At 43.4% G+C, this 18,107-nt stretch overlaps 1 protein-coding gene across 5 annotated transcripts in view; it reads left to right on the forward strand.

Moving 5' to 3' along the window:
- CDK14 (cyclin dependent kinase 14) overlaps nt 1-18,107 on the forward strand; it is a 2,372,392-nt gene that overhangs the window by 1,216,951 nt on the left and 1,137,334 nt on the right. For all 5 annotated transcript variants that reach the window (XM_069648415.1, XM_069648417.1, XM_069648419.1 and 2 more), the window contains one exon: nt 13,136-13,198. In XM_069648415.1, the coding sequence (XP_069504516.1) occupies nt 13,136-13,198 (63 nt within the window). The remainder of the gene's footprint in view (nt 1-13,135; nt 13,199-18,107) is intronic.

The raw sequence follows: 18,107 nt of genomic DNA on the forward strand, positions 1-18,107 counted from the left end.
CCTGGCAGACATGCTGGTGGTCCCTTTTGCCTTCTCACATTGAGGATTCTGCTTGTGCTGACTCTGGATGGCAATGGATTGTGCTTTATATGATGGCCGCCTCTCTGTTTCCTGTTTTGGCGATCATGGTATTTCTGGTTCCGTGTCCGTGGCGAGGGAGGCGAGCACTGGTTTTGCGCTACTTTTGGCAGCGCTATGTCCATTTCTGTGGCTTTTTCCATGATAGTGGTAACAACGTTTCCGCGTCCGTGTGGTGCGCGACCAACAGCACGTAATCGGACGATGTTTCCGCAACCTTGCGGACACGGAAACTTTGTTACCGCCGTCACGGAATCACCGCGGTCCAAACCTGACAGGTTGTAATGAGGCCCATGGACTTTTAACAGCCCCCAGCCCTCACTGAGTCCCTCGCTTTGCTCGGGCCTACTTTGGCTCAGGCTGGCGGGCCAATAAAGGCCATGTCCACCACGACAGTGGGGTGAAAGCCATAGTAGCAGAGGGCGTAGAGTAGAGGCAGGTAGATTTAGAAAGAGGCTGTTAATATAGTCCAACCTAGAGAGAACCAGAGCTTGGGAGACCATGAGCTTCTGGGGGAAGGAGAGGAAAGGCAGAATATGTGTGAGCAGGTGCAGTAGGAAGTTTGACTTTTTAGAGACATCAGAGATGTGGGCGGAGAAGGAAAGTGGGGTCAAAGATGACACTGAGGTTCTTAGCCTCGAAGGTGGGGGTAGGAGAAGGGCCAAGGGAACCCTCCCCCTTTGGTTTGAATAGCAGATAGACATATGTTTTTGCAAAGTTGCTCTCTGAGCTAGTGTGATGCTTGAACCCTGACCTTGTAAAAAGAACCCCATTTGAACCATGACTTGTCACATTGTTACTTCAGGCCTTCAGTAATCTTGTAAGCATAATACAAATTAGTACCCATTGAGGGTCAATCCGATTGTAACAATAATCTGATTGGCCCTCGCCGGGTTCTTACCTGCCCCACAAAGACTTACCTGCTCCTGATGCGCGCTGCGAAGTTCCTTCCATTTCTCCAATTGGTCACCATGGAAAGGGAAAAGGGACTATGTGTACTCCCTTTGCTCCTTTCCATGGCGGCCATTTTCATTGTTAACTTCTTTTCAACATTTTTTTCATGGCCTCCAATGAAAGGTGTGATCCCAAAATCTCTGATTTTAAAAACAATACAAGTTTGGTTTTGGAGGTAATCAAAGTAAAGAATAATCTCCCTCAAAGTCAGAAAGATATTTTACCCCAAGACAAGGTGACCCCAGAAAATACCCAGTGATCACTTGTCTCATATCAGAACACACGCAGAACCAACTCAGGTCCATTTGTTCATTAGTCTACATTACAGCAGCAGCAGATCGATGCCTGGATTTCGGGACACCCCATTTCAACAGACAAATCCCATGAACCATGTGCCACCTGAGGGCTTCACTGGGCACTGGAAATAAGCTGGACTGCTCCCCAATTTTTCTGGGTCCTGACAATTAAAAATCAATAATAATAAATAGCTCTTTTATATTGTGCTTCAGGCCGGAGTCCTGCCTTTGAGAGTCTGACCGGGTATCGAACCTGTGCTGCTCTCCATTCACATTTACAAAGTCAAGTGTGTGGCTCCTGGGCTATTAGCCGGCAATTAAGATGGAGTGAACAGAATGAGAGAGTCAAACACGCAATAAAAGTGCAGTTGTCAGTGCAGCAACAGGTATGACTGTGATTGCACTCCACAGGCATATGTGTTACTGCCTAAGGCAGCTATGGCATTGGGATAGTAAGCCATGGCTTTGGAGGGAATCTGAACTTTGCCCGCTCCCCTGAACACAATTCTGCTTAGCACTGTTCACGCCAGACAGTGACCAATATAACTATTATCAAAAATGAAGCCAAAAATGCCAAGCTCAAGAATCAATTAAGTCTTAAACAAATGAGCGGGTGGCATCCGTTTCAGTATACAAGCACACTTTATACAGACGCCATCACCTGGACAAAACTGTTTGTGAATAAAGCGTACTATTGTTGAAGGAACTGCGCTAAACCATATTGAAAATAAATAAGTCTTGTGTCCGCAACCTGTGCTTCAATGAAGACAGACGCACACTCGCACACACACTACAATCTTTACCCATTTACTGACCTATTTATTTGGGAGAGGTACCAACTGTCAGTGGCTTATACATTGCAAACATGTCGGTGAATTTCATGCAGGTGGACTCCCTACGCATGTAGGAGGTTTATATTGCTCAAATCATGTTAGAAATCCGTGGACTTCTGTACACGTGGAGGACTTGGCGCATTGCACACGAGAGAGAGAGAGAGCCGGATGGAAAGGGAAGGGAGCCTTGTTGTCAATAGGCACTGTACTGTCCCTTGACGTCAAAGACGCGTTCCTTGAAGTTTAGTATTGAGAACAGACTCTTTATATTATTGTGTCTTACATTTGTTATAGGAAACATTTCATGTACACACATGTTAAAGTCATGTGCTATAATTAAGGCTTACAGATTTCTGTTGTTACTGATTTTTACACGTAAATACAGACAAACATCAATCTGCTTTCTGACTGTATTTATAAAAAAAAGTGAAAAAACAGAAAAAAAGGTCTTTCTGTCTAGTTATTTATGATTTCACTCATACATCACAGGCTAATCGCATTGCAGATTCCCAGCATGGAGAGTGTACACTTTGTATAAAAATAGCATTAAAGTTCTTTAAATTGCTGACAGCATATGTCTTCAGGCAGCAGCAGTCACAGGCGCAACCGTTTGTTATTATGGAAAAAGTGAGCTACCATTTCTTATATGGCTGCTTTGGTGCTTTACTAAATGCATTTTTAATTAGAATAAATGCAGAAAAACACTGGTTGTGAATTATCTTTTTATATGACTCAAAATAAATATGGATAAATACAGACATAAATGGCAGAAAAATAAATAGCATAAAACCGGAAGCCTTAGCTATAATGTATTCGTGCTCGCCCAGGAACAAAGGCATCAAGATGTCTTACCTTTGTATACGAGCAGCCGTCCAGCCCTGGCATTTGGAGGGAAAGGCACGGAACCATTTAGAAGGGCTGGAGAAATGTGAGGCCTATGTGGGTTTCTTTTCAGAATAATTGTCAACACTTCACGTGTGCTCCTTAACTGTGTTTAGTTGTAGTGTTATGCCTGGGTGGTAGGAGGAGGAAGACCACTCCTTGAAAAGTAGCACTGCTCTGTTGTCAGTGGCTTAGTTGTCGTTCAGTGAGAGTGACACAGATGTGAATGGTATGGCAATCCAATTACCTGGCATCGGTATATAACATGCACAAGTAAGGGGATGTTCCTGTTTTTTGACATGGGTACAAAGCATGCTTAAGGGAGGAGTGACTCTGGGTTTGGCATTGGTATAAAACATTATTTTGGAAAGGGGTAAGTCTGGGTTTGAGTTTGGTATTGATATATTCTATAGTTAAGGGAAAAGATGTCCCTTCAATTGGTATTTAGCATGCCCAGAGAGGGGGAGTTAGTTGGTTTGACATTGATATATTCACTCTCCTCTTCGCTTGATATGCTCTATCCTGCTTCCGTTTTCCATCCTTTGCATAAACATCCTCAACTGTGGCTTTCTTCTCATCTCCGTGCCATGTAATGTGTTCTCAGTCGATTAGAAAGACGCTGGCTGAAACTTAAAACTGCAGCCGACTATAGCTCCGGTTCTTCCTATCATGCTCTCTATGATGAGTGTCTTCTTTTAGCTAAGCGTTCTTCTTTTTGAGACCTTTTGCAAACTAAGTCATCTCACCCTACACGTCTCTTTCAATCCCTTTCCCGCCTTCTTTCTCCCCCTACACCTGATTATTCGATTAATTCTACCTTATCAGCCTCTGACTTTGCTTTCTATTTCTCCTCTAAGGTGTCTTCTTTTCACTCTGCCATTGAGTCTTCTATCTTGCAACCTACTCCTTTTCCCCCTACTTCATCTACCAGGGAGAATATTACATGTTTCACTCCAATCTCCAACACCAATGAGGAGACCTCTATCCTACTGGCCCGGCTCACCCAACCACTTCCCCAATGGATTCCATTCCATCAGCACTTATTCCTAAAGTGTACCCTTCTCTTGTTTCTTACCTTACATCTTTGTTTAATATCTGTCTATCCACCTCAACCTTTCCTTCTTTATTTTAACACGCCTCCATCATCACGATTTAAAAGAAACCTCCATCCTATTTCGCTTCTCCCCTACCTTTCTGAAATCCTTGATTAAATTGTCGATTCTGAAGCCTCTACCTTTGTTTTTCATGACTATATTTTTCCCTTTTTTCAATCAGGGTTTCGCCCTGGTCATTCTACTGAGACTGCTCTTCTTTCTTGCCTAGAATTGTTACTGTCTGCACATTACTCTAAACACTCTTCTCTTCTTATCTTACTTGATCTTTCCGCAGCTTTTGATACTGTTGATCATTCTCTTCTACTAGCTGCTCTCTCTTCTTTTGGTTTTGATGGGTCTATTTTTTCTCGGTTTAGATCATACTTGTCCAAGAGAACATTCTCAGTCTCCTGGGCAGGGGCCTCATCTGACACATCTCTGCTCACTTACGGCTCAGTCCTTGGTCCTTTCCTCTTTTCTCTCTATACATCTCCACTTGCTGATGTTTCTCTTCTTTTGGTCTGTCACATCACTTTTACACTGATGATTGTCAGCTTTTTCTATCTTTCCCATTCTTCTCCTTAGACATCCACAATAAGCTCACTTCCGGTCTTCTTGACATTAAATCTTGGATGTCGGCCCACTTCTTGGTACTTAATGCCACTAAAACTGAGGTACTTTTCTATCCCGCTAATACTGTTCCACGTCCGCTTCCTCCCTCTTTTATATCATTTCCTCTGTCTCAGTTACCTATTTCTTCTATCTAGAGCCTGTAACCTGGAACTCTTTTTAGACTCAGATTTATCTTTCAACCATCACATCTCTTTATCTTCACAAGTCTGTCACTTTCATTCATATAACATTCGGAAAGCTTGCCCTTTCCTGACTTTTGAAGGCCATTAAGCATCTGATAACTTCTTTAAGTTTCTCTCGTCATTTTTTAATGTTCCTCTGCCCTCTTTGTACTCCCTCTGACTCGTCTAGCTCCCCTGAAATCGGTTTTTCGTGCTTCTATTCACATACTCTTTCTTTTAGTGTCTTGAGGCTCTATCTCTTCTTCTTTCTTTAACCTCGGGCGGCTTTCTTTCGACTCTCATCTTAAATTTAATTTCTTGTATCTAGTTTTCAAATTTCTCTATTGTCTTGCACCTTAATACCTTTCTTCTCAGGTTGCATGCCAGACTCCATCTGGCTCGCTTCGTTCCTCTTCCCATCTTCCTCTTGCTGTCCCTCGTCCTCTCTGCACTCAGTTTCTTTCCCTCAGTCTCCTTGGTTGGTCTTATACACTGGAATACTCTTCCCCCTCTTTCTGCACTCTATCTCTGTCTATTCTATATTCTGTGACTCCTTGAGGTCTCACCTACTTCATTCTGGTTAGCAATGTAAATGCAGACGTTGACTGTGTTTCCTAATTTTTATTTTCATTTTCTTGTACCTTTATATGGCCTCATGTACACTGCTTTGATGTAAAGTGCTATATAAAACCCAAATAAAATACAAAAAATACCTCCTTACTGAATGGGTAGCTCATGCTTTCGCACTGGTAAAAACTATACTAAAGGCAAAGGCAAACTATGGGTTTGAAATAGGTATAAAGCATTTGTACGGAAGAGGAACATATAACATGCCTAAGAAAAGGGTAACTCATTTTGGAATTGTCATATAGTATGCTTAAGGAAGGGGGTGGCTGTAGTTTTGCCATTGGTATATAGTAAACGTATTGAAGGAGTATATGGCATGCATATGGAAGGAGGTAGGGTAGCTCTGAGTTTAGCATTGATATATAGCATGCCAAAGGAAGAGGGTGCTCTAGTTGTAGCATTGGTAAATGGCACACCTAATGAAAGGGGGTGGCTTCCAGCTTAGGATTGGTATATAGCATGCTTTTGAAAGGTGGTGGCTTCAGGATTGGCAGTGGTATATAGCATACTTATGAAAGGTGGTGGCTTCAGGTTTGGCAGTGGTATATAGCATGTTTATAAAAGGGGGTGGCTTCAGGTTTGGCAGTGGTAAATAGCATGTTTATAAAAGGGGGTGGTTTCAGGTTTGGCAGAGGTATACTGCATGCTTATGAAAGGGGGTAGCCTCAGGTTTGGCCGTTGTAAATAGCATGCTTAATGAAAGGGGTGGGTTCAGGTTTGGCAGTAGCATATAGCATGCTTAATGAAAGGGGTGGGTTCAGGTTTGGCAGTAGCATATAGCATGCTTAATGAAAGGGGTAGGTTCAGGTTTAGGATTGGTATATTGCATGCTTAATGAAAGGGTGTTGCACCAGATTTTACATTGGTATATAGAATACTTAATGAAAGGGGGTGGCCTTAGGTTTGGCAGTGGTTAATAGCTTGCTTATGAAAGAGGGTGGCTTCAGGCTTTGCAGTGGTATGTAGCATGCTTAATGAATGGAATGAGCATAGCATTAGATTTGGAATTGGTATATAGAATGCTTAATGAATTGGGGTTTGGCAGTGGTATATTCTTTGTTGGGTGAATGAGTGGAGGGCCCAAAGGAGGTACGGAGCCCAGTATGTGTGAATCACCTTTATTTTCCCTCTCCAGATTTGTGCTCCCGGGCTCCAGTAGTTCCTCCTCTTCCTCTCTCCTTTCCCTGTATTTGTCCCTTCCTTCTCGCCCTTAAGGTGGTCCTACTTTGAAGGTAGTCCATCTATGGGAGTTCATATACGACATCCCCCCATGTATCATTGCGCTGTGTCCCCCTTTATCTCCCTTCTTAGTCTCTGGGGGTCTTGGCAGTATTTGTCTTGGACGTCCGTCCTCAGGTTCCCATAGGTGCAGCTTCTGCTTCGGTTGTTGTTTGGGCACCTCCATATCCACACACGTGTTGTCATTGCTCTCAACTTCCTTCTCTACTTCCTCCGACCTGAGGTTTGCGGTCTGTTGGTTATTTTTGAGTTGTATGTTGTTCTGGGTACCACAGCGTTTCCTTTCTTTACGTACACCTCTGACACTTGTGAAGGCATCACGAAGCAGACACAGACAACAGAATCAAGTTTGGTACACAAACCTTTATTAACTCAAAATGCAGGTTCAAGTAAGGCCTAACTTGCCCTATGATAAGGTGGGATTTCCCTAGTTACATAAAACTAAGGCTAGTCCTTGTCGAAAACCTATACTTGCCCTCACGTCTAACTTTGTACTATGTGGAGGAATGTCAGCATTAAAATAAGTAGTGTCCAAAATAAAGTTCAAAGCTTCTTCCAGCTCTTGGCTTGTGACCAGATTTCCCTTCCCCAAGTTCAAAATAGCTCATAAGGCACAGGGGTTCCCTTCCCCAAGAGTTCAAATCTTCCAGCTTTTCAAAACAACCCAATTCCTTGGGAAACCTCCATGCTCTTCTGTTATTGTTAGTTCTCACCAGTTCACATAAGTAGTGCCTTTTCTTGACTTCAAAATCATATGAGAGTTGTTGTAGTTTAAACACAAGCTTCTTAATGGGTGCTTTCAGTCGCTTTGCCGTACAAGGGGGCACTTGGTATAGGCACAGTTGTCGGACCATACGGTCCACCCATTAAAGGTCACGCAACCGATACCCCTGCTTTTCCATCACCACTAGGGCACTGCTTCAACTTGACAGTGATGCTTGCTTATATTCACCTGTGTCAAACTTTGTTGACACTGCACTGTGGCTTTGTCAGCCAACATGCAATTGTTAGACTTTCTTGTATTCTCCTGGCTCTTGCCAATGCAGGTCTTCTCATAACATACAATTAATTGAAATCTATTGGCTTTTGCCAATGCTCATTTTCTCTTTTTCTGCAGTTCCTTTAAATTCTCTTGGCTTTTGCAAATGCGTGTAGGTATATTCGCAAATATTCTTTAACTCCGATCAATATTCAAAGTGCTCAAATTTGATTTCACTCTGACCGGTATTCAAAAGTACTTATATTTGCTTTCACTCAAATCGTTACTCATAGCAATGCATGCTTCTGTTTAAATCAATCTTGATTATTTTGTTTGCATATTCGACTGCCAGCACGGTGTTCCCCTTCTTAGCAGCTTCACCGTTCGGAGCTTACGGCTTCTTTCAAGGTCCTCTGCCGCCACAAGTTATTTCCTTCCCGTGTGGTACCTTGTGTCTTCTCCCAGGGGCTCTCTGTGGCTGTGCTCACCAAGCGATGCTGCTCCTGCAGCTCAGGACTCACATAACCACTTTGCTCGGTCACGCCTGTCTCCCTCTTGTGGTTTGTCACTGGCCTCCAGCGCCCTTCAGCTTTGCTTTCCGCTGCATAAACTCTGCATCTTCCAAAGGCTCTTGAGCACTCTGCTTGCCACACCGCTGCACTGGAGAGATCTGCTTGCACCCAGCAGTTTGTGACCCTGCTTCCACAGCTGACTCTATTTCCATCATAATTCCGGCTTTTAAAGTTCCTGCCACCATGATTGGTCCAAAAAAGACTAGACGCTCACTATTGAAATGGTAGTCTTGCTGTACTCTTGTTGTCCTCGTCCTCCTCTTAGTACACAGCTGAGGTTGGTATGAGTATGTGTTAATAAAATGAGGATGCATCTCTCTAGTTGGTCTCTTCCTCGTCCCAGTGCCGTATTGGTGTTTCTTGGGGAATGTTTTAAGGGAAGAACAGGGAAAGGGCTGACAATAGCCTATAAAGGCTTGAGGGATAGAGGATTCATTATGAAAAGGAAATGGCCTTTCTCTTGCCACCCGAGAGGAAGATACAGGGGGAAAAGAAGTGAGGATGCCCTCAAGTTCCCCACACACTGTTGCGGTTTCCCCCATAAGTTCTTGTGTTGCTTGTTTGATCTGGTCCATGGCAATAGCAGCTTCTCCCTTTCTGTTTGGATTTGCTTGCCCATGTTATTTGTGTTGAAGTGGCTTCCAGCCGAGTTCTTGGCTGGTTTCTCACTGTACTGTGTGTTACTTGTCCACTTGCCCCCCCCTCTTTCTTTGTCTTGCGTTGTCGGATGTTGTTCTGATCCTCTGCATTCTTCACCCTCACGGGAGTGGAGGATTCTTCCCAAGCTTGATAGATCTTACTCTCAGCATTAGAAATCTTGTTTTCCCTTTGTAAGCTATTATTTCGGAGTTTGTGGCCTTTTTCCCAGGTGTGTTCGTTTGTTGTCTCAGTTAATTTGACGGGGTAAGCCTGTATTTCTGCTTTTTGCTCTTCTGTGTGCTGTGGTTTTGGAGGCATTGGACTGTCTAGCATTTGTTTGATATGGAGGTGCAGGAGTGGATTTTGCAGTCACAGCAACGTCTGGGTCGTAGCTTGTGCTCCCAGGGTATGGAGTCTCTCTTGGCGTATTTGGGCGATGGGACCTCTCCTGCTAGATGTGCTTCTGGTCTCTGCAGTGAGGCATTATAATGTATTCACTGCGTTCACCTTCTTAAGTTGTGCTGGATGTGTGCATGTTGCCACTGTATTTTGGAGGGCAGTAATCCAATGGAGCTGCTGGTTAAACTGGAGAAGTGGGTAGGCAGGTAGGTGGTGTACGGTGGTATTATTGCTTGCTCTGTTTATGGAGGTTGGTGTTGCCTTTCTCTTAATGGGGGGACTTCCTGCTTTTAATTTATGTTGCAGTGGACTGCCGTCTATGGTGCGGCTGACTGCCGTCTGTTTATGGTGCAGAAGACAGCCATCTTTTTTTGGTGCAGCGGACTGCCATCTATTTTGGAGAGGCCTACTGCATGATGTGGTGGACTGCCGTCTGTTGATGGTGTGGCGGATGCCATCTGTTTCTGGTACATCGCACTGCCATCTATTTTGGAGTGGTGGACTGCCTGGTGTGCTGACTCCTTGCAAGGAATGCTTCTGCAGCAGTGTTGTTGCACTTTTAATTTTTTTGGATGTGTGTGTGGACCTCTTTTTGTTGTTGTGCGGAGCAGTTTCCTTGAACCGGTTACCCCAGGTGGTGGGGTGTCGTGCTATGGAGGAATGCAGGGAGCGGCTGGAAAAGTTGACTTTTGGTGGCACTGCAGCAGCGATGTTGCTGCTGGCAGCAGTTTGCTGCAGTCTTTGGCACGCTATCCTTGCCAGTGGAAATGCGTGTCAATGACCTGAAGTCTCCTGCTTTAAGGATGTCTGTCTGTTTTATGGCAGCATGGAGCTGCAGACGTGCCAGAATAGGGAGGAGTGGTACGGAGGGCTGATTGCCCGTTTGTTATTATTCCCCCTTCTTTTTTTTCTCTCAGAAGCAGAGTGGCCTTTCCCCGTTCTTCACCAAATGCCGGGCTCGACAGAGGGCGGATTGCCCCTTATCTACTACCAGGAGCCAGGATTGGCGGGTGGATTGCTCTTTCATTTTGTCAGGAGCCGGGATCGGCAGATGCCAGGATCAGCGGTGTGGATTACCCTTAAGCGTATGGCTGTCGGAATTGTTTCCCTTCATCACCAGTTGTTTTGTTGGGTGTATGAGTTCCAAAGGGATTTGAGCAGAAGAGGATACTTGTTACCTCTCCCTTATCAACACACACAAAGGAGAGGCAAAGCCCAGTATGTGTGATTCACCTTTATTTTCCCTCTCCAGGTTTCTGCTCCCGGGCTCTAATAGCTCCTCCTCCTCCCTCCTTTCCCCGTGTCGTTCCTTTCATTCTCGCCCTTAAGGTGGTCTTCTTTTTAAGGTCATACATCTAAGGGAGTGCATGTACAGCAATACATAGGATGCTTAATGAAAGCGATGGGTTCAGATGTGGCATTGTTATTTCACGTATCTAAGGACGGAGTGGATTTGGGTTAATAGATGATCAGTTTTCTCCCGCATATATTTTCCAGGTCACTGTTTATGTTTAAGGCTATGGTTGGGAGGTTAACTTCCTGATTTTTGAAAGTGCATGTTTGCCATGCTAATGGTATCACATTTAAGGAATATGTGTGTTCTTAACACCGTCGTTTTGTATCACGGCCCTTTCATTGAAATGCACAAGTGGCTTTAAAATCCCTGCACATTCTTGTAGGGCCTGTATGTAGTTCACTTTTCAGAGCATAGTTACTTAGCACATTTTATTGAACAATATTTCACAAGGTCAAAGTGTGCCAGAATTGCTCGAATGTCCAACAATGGTAACTCGTCATGCCACATGAACTTTAACCCTCTGTTTAGGAAACATTAAGGGCCCGATTCATGGAACATTTGCCCGGTTCAAAGTGATTTTGCAACGCGAAAAGTGACTTTGCACTGCCGACACAAACCCTGACTCATGGAACCGTGCAAAGTGTATTTTTGCAGTGCAAAGTCCGGGCAAAGTCAACACATTGTCATTTGTGCAGTACAAAATGGCTTCGCCTGGAAAAATACACTTTGCACAGTTCCATGAATCAGGGTTTGTGTCGGCAGTGCAAAGTCACTTTTCAGCAGTGCAAAGTCACTTTGAACCGGGCAAATGTCCTATGAATCAGGCCCTTACACCATTGCCAGTGTCGTCCAAAACATCTAGAGATCCACAAGTGGCCCAGCCAAGCGTTAGACTCACAAAAACGTTGGAATTCCTTTTTGAACCAACTTGAAATGTATGTATATTCATTCATTTTTATTAATATGAGCTTCACAAACAATAGAGTAACAGAGTATGTTAAATAACCACTCCACTGGCATGTGTGATATTAACCTGTAACAATCCTTATTTATCATGTCACTTAACACAAATAGGGTTTCTTTTTTTTCCCTCTGAACAGTGTTCATGTTCTATGTGAAATAATACTGCGTTATGCTGTATCACTGCCATGTTAAGCCCTGTCATAACAGTTGTTATGACCACATTTAAAGGTATTCCATGTATTGATGCAGGGCTGATGTGGCCATACTGCCTTGTTTTGTTGAATTATGTATTCATGTATCCTTTCACGTCGTGGATCCCTTTACGTCATATCAACGCCACCTGTGCTTGATGTAGGCAACCAAGAGCAATGCCGGAACAGGGTGGAGGAGGGGAGGAAGACCACCATCTGTCTGTGCTACTGGATTTCAGTGGCGCTTGTGTCAGCAAAATCCCTTCACCCTCCCTCCCCCCCTCACTCAGACGTGCCCCATGCAGCTCGCCGCGTTCACTGCGGCTGGTGTTGCAGAACAGATAGAGGTGGGTGGAGCAAGGACCTCTATAACAATAGTCAGTCAGCACAGCGAGTGCTCGCTTTGGCATGATGACGCAGGTTCGAATCCCGGCACGGCCAGACTCAGCCGTTCATCCTTCTGAGGTTGATAAATGAGCATCACACACCGTGGGTAATAATTAGCAGTCCTCAGATACCCGAGGGTTCGTAGCGCCTTGTTTTTGAAGGTGTGGCTCCGGTTGTTTGCGGGCTGTTTAGGCAACATCCTCAACCCTCTGCCCCCTCAATTGTAGAGCCTGGTCCTTTCTAATGAGGTGGTCTTGCAATAGTCGACGCTTCTGTTTGCAGCAGACACCAGCATGAAGGAAAGCGAGTGTTTACGGACCTGTCTATCATTAAAAAAATCAAAAAGGGAAAGTGGACTTTCATTCAGCTTCACTAGCAGTTTCCGCAGCAGTGTAAAAACCTAATAATCCGCTCCAGATTTTGGAATTAAATAAACCTTCCTTCCGGTCCTGTCGGCTCCCATAGATACTGGAGGTTTGCCACCTTTACTGATAGTTGTTAAATAAAATTCACCATTCAGGTTGGACCCTGCAAGTTTGGGGTATTTCCGTCTTAATACTCAAATTAATTGGGTATGGAAGGTTTTTGGATTTTCTTTTAACATTTGCATTGCTTGCAAAATTTATTTGTACACATATTTGCACTGGAAAAAATGTAGCCCCGGAGAAAGTGAGAGTGAAAATTGCAGTACATCTGTGGTAAATGGTGCATTTAATAGTTCTTACATTTTTCTGACAATCGCATTGTTTTTTTAGTTGCACCTGTTTTGCATACTTGAACTTACTACATAGTAAGCAATACTGCTGATAATTATAATAGCTTTACATTCAAATTAAACCTTGCTATTAATGTACATATGTTATTAAGTGTGATTAAGGCACATGAAATATGTTCTCTTTTTTTAATTTTAGCACACAGATTTGTGTCAATATATGGACAAACATCCAGGTGGTCTTCATCCAGATAATGTGAAGGTATGTATTTTCGGTTCCAGTTTTAAAACGATAGAATTTGTGTGCACCATTAGAAACTGATATTATGTTAAGTTGAATTATAATGCACACCGCTGCCATTTCCATGGTCTATAGGTGCTCACGTGGGTCTGTAAGGTAAGGTGGGTTGGGTTTGCTTAGTGAGGGGGAGAGGGATAGTATATATGCTCTGCTCATGTGTTGGTGGATGCAGAACCAGGAGTAACTGGCAACTGTGTGTGTGGACTTTCTGGGTGTGCTTTGTTTTGTGCACTGGTGTTTCTTATATCCGGATGGGTGGCATCCAGTGTTTCTGTTTGGTGTTAGAGATGGTTGAGTTTGCAATTTGGCTACAGGGCGCTATGCAGTTTGTGTGTTTTGGTAGGTTGTTCTGCCTGTCCCCTGGGTGTGTGTGATAAGTGAGTGACAGGTGTGGTAGTTTAGAGGAGATACGGGTGATTATTAGTGGGTTTTTGGTGGTTTGGGGGGATTGTGGGGTTGTATTATTGTTTTTTCTTGTCAAGCATGTATCTCCCGTGTTTTTATTCCGGTATTTAATTTGTAGATGAGGTTTGGGCCTTGTATGAGTTGAAGGGGAAACACCCGCTCAAAACTCCCCACCTGTTGACTATGTGTAACATGTAATGAAAATAAATACATAAGTATGCAGTTAGAGTGCTCTCTGTGTGTCAGTGGTTGTTGTATAGATTTGTCTAGGTTTATTTCATCGAGTTGAATAGCCATGTTTTTAGCTGCTTCCACAGGACATCTTTCCTTCAGAGGCTTGCTTTTGTGTAGAATTCTCTATCCTCCTTTCCAAGTTCTTCCTTCTTTTATGTACACCATCACAAACAAAAAGGGTGTTTCACTGCTCTTTGACTATGGAGTTCAGGTGAGATTCAGCATTACCTGAGGCCAACGTGATTGGAGAAATGTCACTACTGGGAGAGTCGAAAACAGAAGTAATAGTCTTTCTGGTTCCTATGTTGCCGGATAGTGTGCTTTGGACTGGGAGTTCCTTACAAGAATGAGAATTCTTGTCCCTGACAGGGCAGTCATTCTCCATGAGGTCCCACTTTCCCAGACCCCTAAGGAGAGTCTTGATGTGAAGGCTTACCTCCTTAGCCTCAAATGGGTAGGCTCCCCTCTGGGGAGAAGGGACGAATAGTCCAGATTCATCATAATCTCCTATGTGACTTTTAATGAAGCAGGAATATTTGAAAGAGGAGGCTCCTAGTTGTGTTATAATTGCTTGCTGGTGGGGAAATGTTCAGTGTTGAATGATCATATACTAGGCTGTTTTAGATGATGGTTGGTAAAGGAATACATGACATGTGTGTTTGCCAATACTAGTGACATCTTAGCACAGAGGAAGGGAACCAGCAATTTTCCATATGTTTACACCACAATTCCCATCATTCCTAGCCAGTATAGTCAGTAGTGAGGGACCATGGGACTCTTAGTCCAACTCATCTGGAGAACCACAGGTTGCTTGCTCCTGTACTTTTTAGAGCAAAAGACTCACCAATTGTGAGTGTTTTGATTATCCAAATCAAGAAATCCTCTTTTGATTGTTAATTGTTGATTTGCAGTAAACTGCAGTTCCATAGACATGAATTTCGAAATAGAGCATTCCATACCAGATTCAAAACCTTGAATAAAGTATGGGAAATTGTTGAACAGTCCAGTGACTTAATCACAAAATGTGTCACGCTAAACCAGCTGTTGTGACTCATAGGAGTCAAAAAAGTTATCCCTATGAATCACAAACTGGTGATCTGGGGAGAAAATCTGTATGCACTCCTAAGCATCAACCTCTGGGTTGCGATATGAGGCTGTCCTTCGTACTGAGCCACCACCAAAGGAGACATAAAATAATATTGCTAGTCCCCAGAGTAGTCCTTCATAAAAGGTTGGGCATCAAGGGCCACTAATTACCTGCTTCACTCAGTTCAGCTGCTACGCCATAATCCTCCTGAGGAACAATAAAAGCGGCCTCGTTGAAATGCAGAGATGCCAACTGTGCTTTACCTGCCTTGAGAAGAACCCACATGTACTCTCCATCAACCCTTTTCCGACCCTGCTTTATTTTTAATGGACAGCAAAGGTGCAGTCACCTTCTATAGAGTGTGATGAATCCTATGGATCCCTCATTGAAACCCTACCTAAAGTATCCTCCCAGGAGGCCTGGGAAAGACAGGCGCTTCCTGATCCTGACCTTGGGGGTGGTGTACTGCAGGAGGATCACCCGGGAGTAGAAAAGCTTCAGGGGAGTGAGGGATACCTATGGGAGGAGACACTATATTTAACATCTTTTCAAGAGGACATCCTACATATACATCATAATCCTATTGTTTCACAAGTAGACCATCTGAGTGGGAATGAATTCACGATTTATGGTGGTAAAAGTAACACACATCCTGTTATAACCCGAGAAATGCATGTGGTTATACATTCCCCTAGCTCCCACAACCCTAATAAGAGGAAGTTGTATAGTAATAGAAGCTTTATAACCAAAGATCCATATTCCCCTTCTCAAACCTGCCTTAGGACTGATTTTTGTAATGTCCCTTTGTTCATTGTTGTAGAAAGTGGAAATCAAGTTTGCAAAGTAAAAGAAGTTCCGAAAACAGACTTTTTCATTAGGGACGCCAAAGTCCATTATTACCACAGTACTGGGACGAAGAAGAGGGGTGCAGAGGAATAAAGAATGTAGAACTGGTCAGCTAATTATCAAGAATGACCTACACCTGAGGGAGACAGGACGGGTTAAAAGGCCCCCTTAGCTGCAGGTAATAGAGAAGCAAAAGAAGCAGGAGAAGCAGGAGAAGCAGAGGAGGCAGGAGAAGAAGAAAAAGTAGGACTGGAGACAGCAGTGCAGGCCATGTATGCAGTTGGAAAAAGAAGTAGAAGAGCCAGAAGTTGCTGAGACCAAATTGAGTCCTGAGAGGGTTTGTGCCTCTATTATCCCAAACTGCAGAGGTCATGCAGTGGGAAGCATGGGGAAGAAACACTTACCCAGAAAGATTATGTTGTGCAGAACTTTCACAGGAGTAAGGGAACCTAGCGTGAGCAATAGAGAGGTTTTAGATGGCAGGGTTGCACTAGAGACTCCCAGGCATCATAAGGACTACAAATCATCATGGCAGAGGTGGTGGTGACCAAAGAGAGAGGGTGCGCCCGGTCGGAAGAAGCCACAGATCCTGCAGTCCTGCGGACACAGAGAGGAGCACCTGGAAGCAACTTACCCAGTGAGTCTCAGCCAAGCGAGTGACTCTGGGGTGCTTCAGTGCAGGCCCCATGTTCTGCATCACAAGTGAAAAGCAGATTAAACAATATTACAAATACCAAACTGTTGTTAACATACAAGAAAACACTAATAAGCATCAAAATTCCAAACTATTGCAAACCTACAAAGACAAGCTAATACACATTTGAAACACTTGTGTATAGGCACATTACAAATGCCATATCATATCATATATCATATCATGAATATCAAACTATTGCAAACATACAAAATCAAGCTAATAAATCTTACGAATACCAAACTGTGTCAAACTTACAAAAGTGGCTGATATTAAACCAATTGAAGCCTAGAAATGAAATTGTGAGCCTTATTAGAAACCCAGGCATACCATCAATACCCAAGCTAAGATACCTTGAGAAATAGACAACATCAGTCTGTCAATAGTTGCCAAACACAAGAGGGGAATGTTGGAACGCCCCAGTGTTGCAAAGGTTGTAACTCAGGTTCAGGGATACCTGGCTGTGTGGGTGATATAAGTTCACAGTGCTAAAGCCAAAGCAGAAACAGAAAAATGCTTGATCCGGAACATTATTTTCAGTATCTAAGCAGAAGGAAAAGAAAGGTGGCAAACAGACTGCCCTTCTGGCCGTAGTTATCCAGAGGGCAATGAGCATTGTTTGTGGAGAGGTCCTTATAAGGATCAATGTGACTATTCTATTCCCTGAAAGCTGCTAACATTTATATACTAGAGAAGACCATTAAAGCTGTTGTTATTCTACTATGAAATTTACCATTGAAGCACTTAACTGTTTTTTGGTTCTGAAGAAGTAGACCAGCAGGCAAGTATACCCCTAGGGCAAGAAGTGATTGCCTAGAAATAACCTGGTGAAAGGATAAGCCAGGTAGTAGAAGGTGCAAGTGCTGAAGAGTGGTACTATTGGAAAGCACCATGTTGAATTTGGCATTTGGGGAAGAATTGTGAAAGCTGATTGTAGAAAAGTTACAATTCTTCCTCCAGTTATTCTTGAAGCAGACCATTCTGACCAAACTAACTGTTGTTGCCAAGAGTTATTCCAGGAGGAGTGAGAGCTTATGACTTTTTGCCAAGATACTTTCAGAACGTTCTTATTTATGAAGGAGTGAGAGCTTATGAGTTTTTGTCAAGCTACTTTGGGGAACATTCTTATTCCAGGAGGAGTGAATTTATGACTTTGTCAAGTAACTTAATTGAAATAGAACTTTGTGCTAAATTGGATTTTCTTTTGTTTCCATTGAACTGTGGAGAACACCCTTGTTTGGGTCTGGGGAGGGGAAATTCACCCAGTTCATGACAAGAGACAATGATCATACTGTCAACCAGGTTATATGTTGTATATAAGTGTTGAGTTGAGCCATATAATACCTTTTTGGTTTCATTGTTGTATATGTGTGAGAGTTAGATATCCCTTGGGTGGAGTGTTCCCTTTAGTTTACTTTAGGCAGGGAAATCCTTGATATGGTAGGGCTAGTGAGGCATTCATTTAACCTGTTTTATTTAATAAAATGGCAGAAGTTAACAACTCTTTACAAAGTAGTCCACCTCACATTTCTAACTCCTCACAAGAGGCAGAACAATTCATCTGTAACACCTACACTGCTGGATGCCAGAGAATGTGTGTCACC

This window comes from Ambystoma mexicanum, chromosome 2q (assembly GCF_040938575.1).
Source record: "Ambystoma mexicanum isolate Mex_15411 chromosome 2q, UKY_AmexF1_1, whole genome shotgun sequence".
NCBI classification, from domain to species: domain Eukaryota; kingdom Metazoa; phylum Chordata; class Amphibia; order Caudata; family Ambystomatidae; genus Ambystoma; species Ambystoma mexicanum.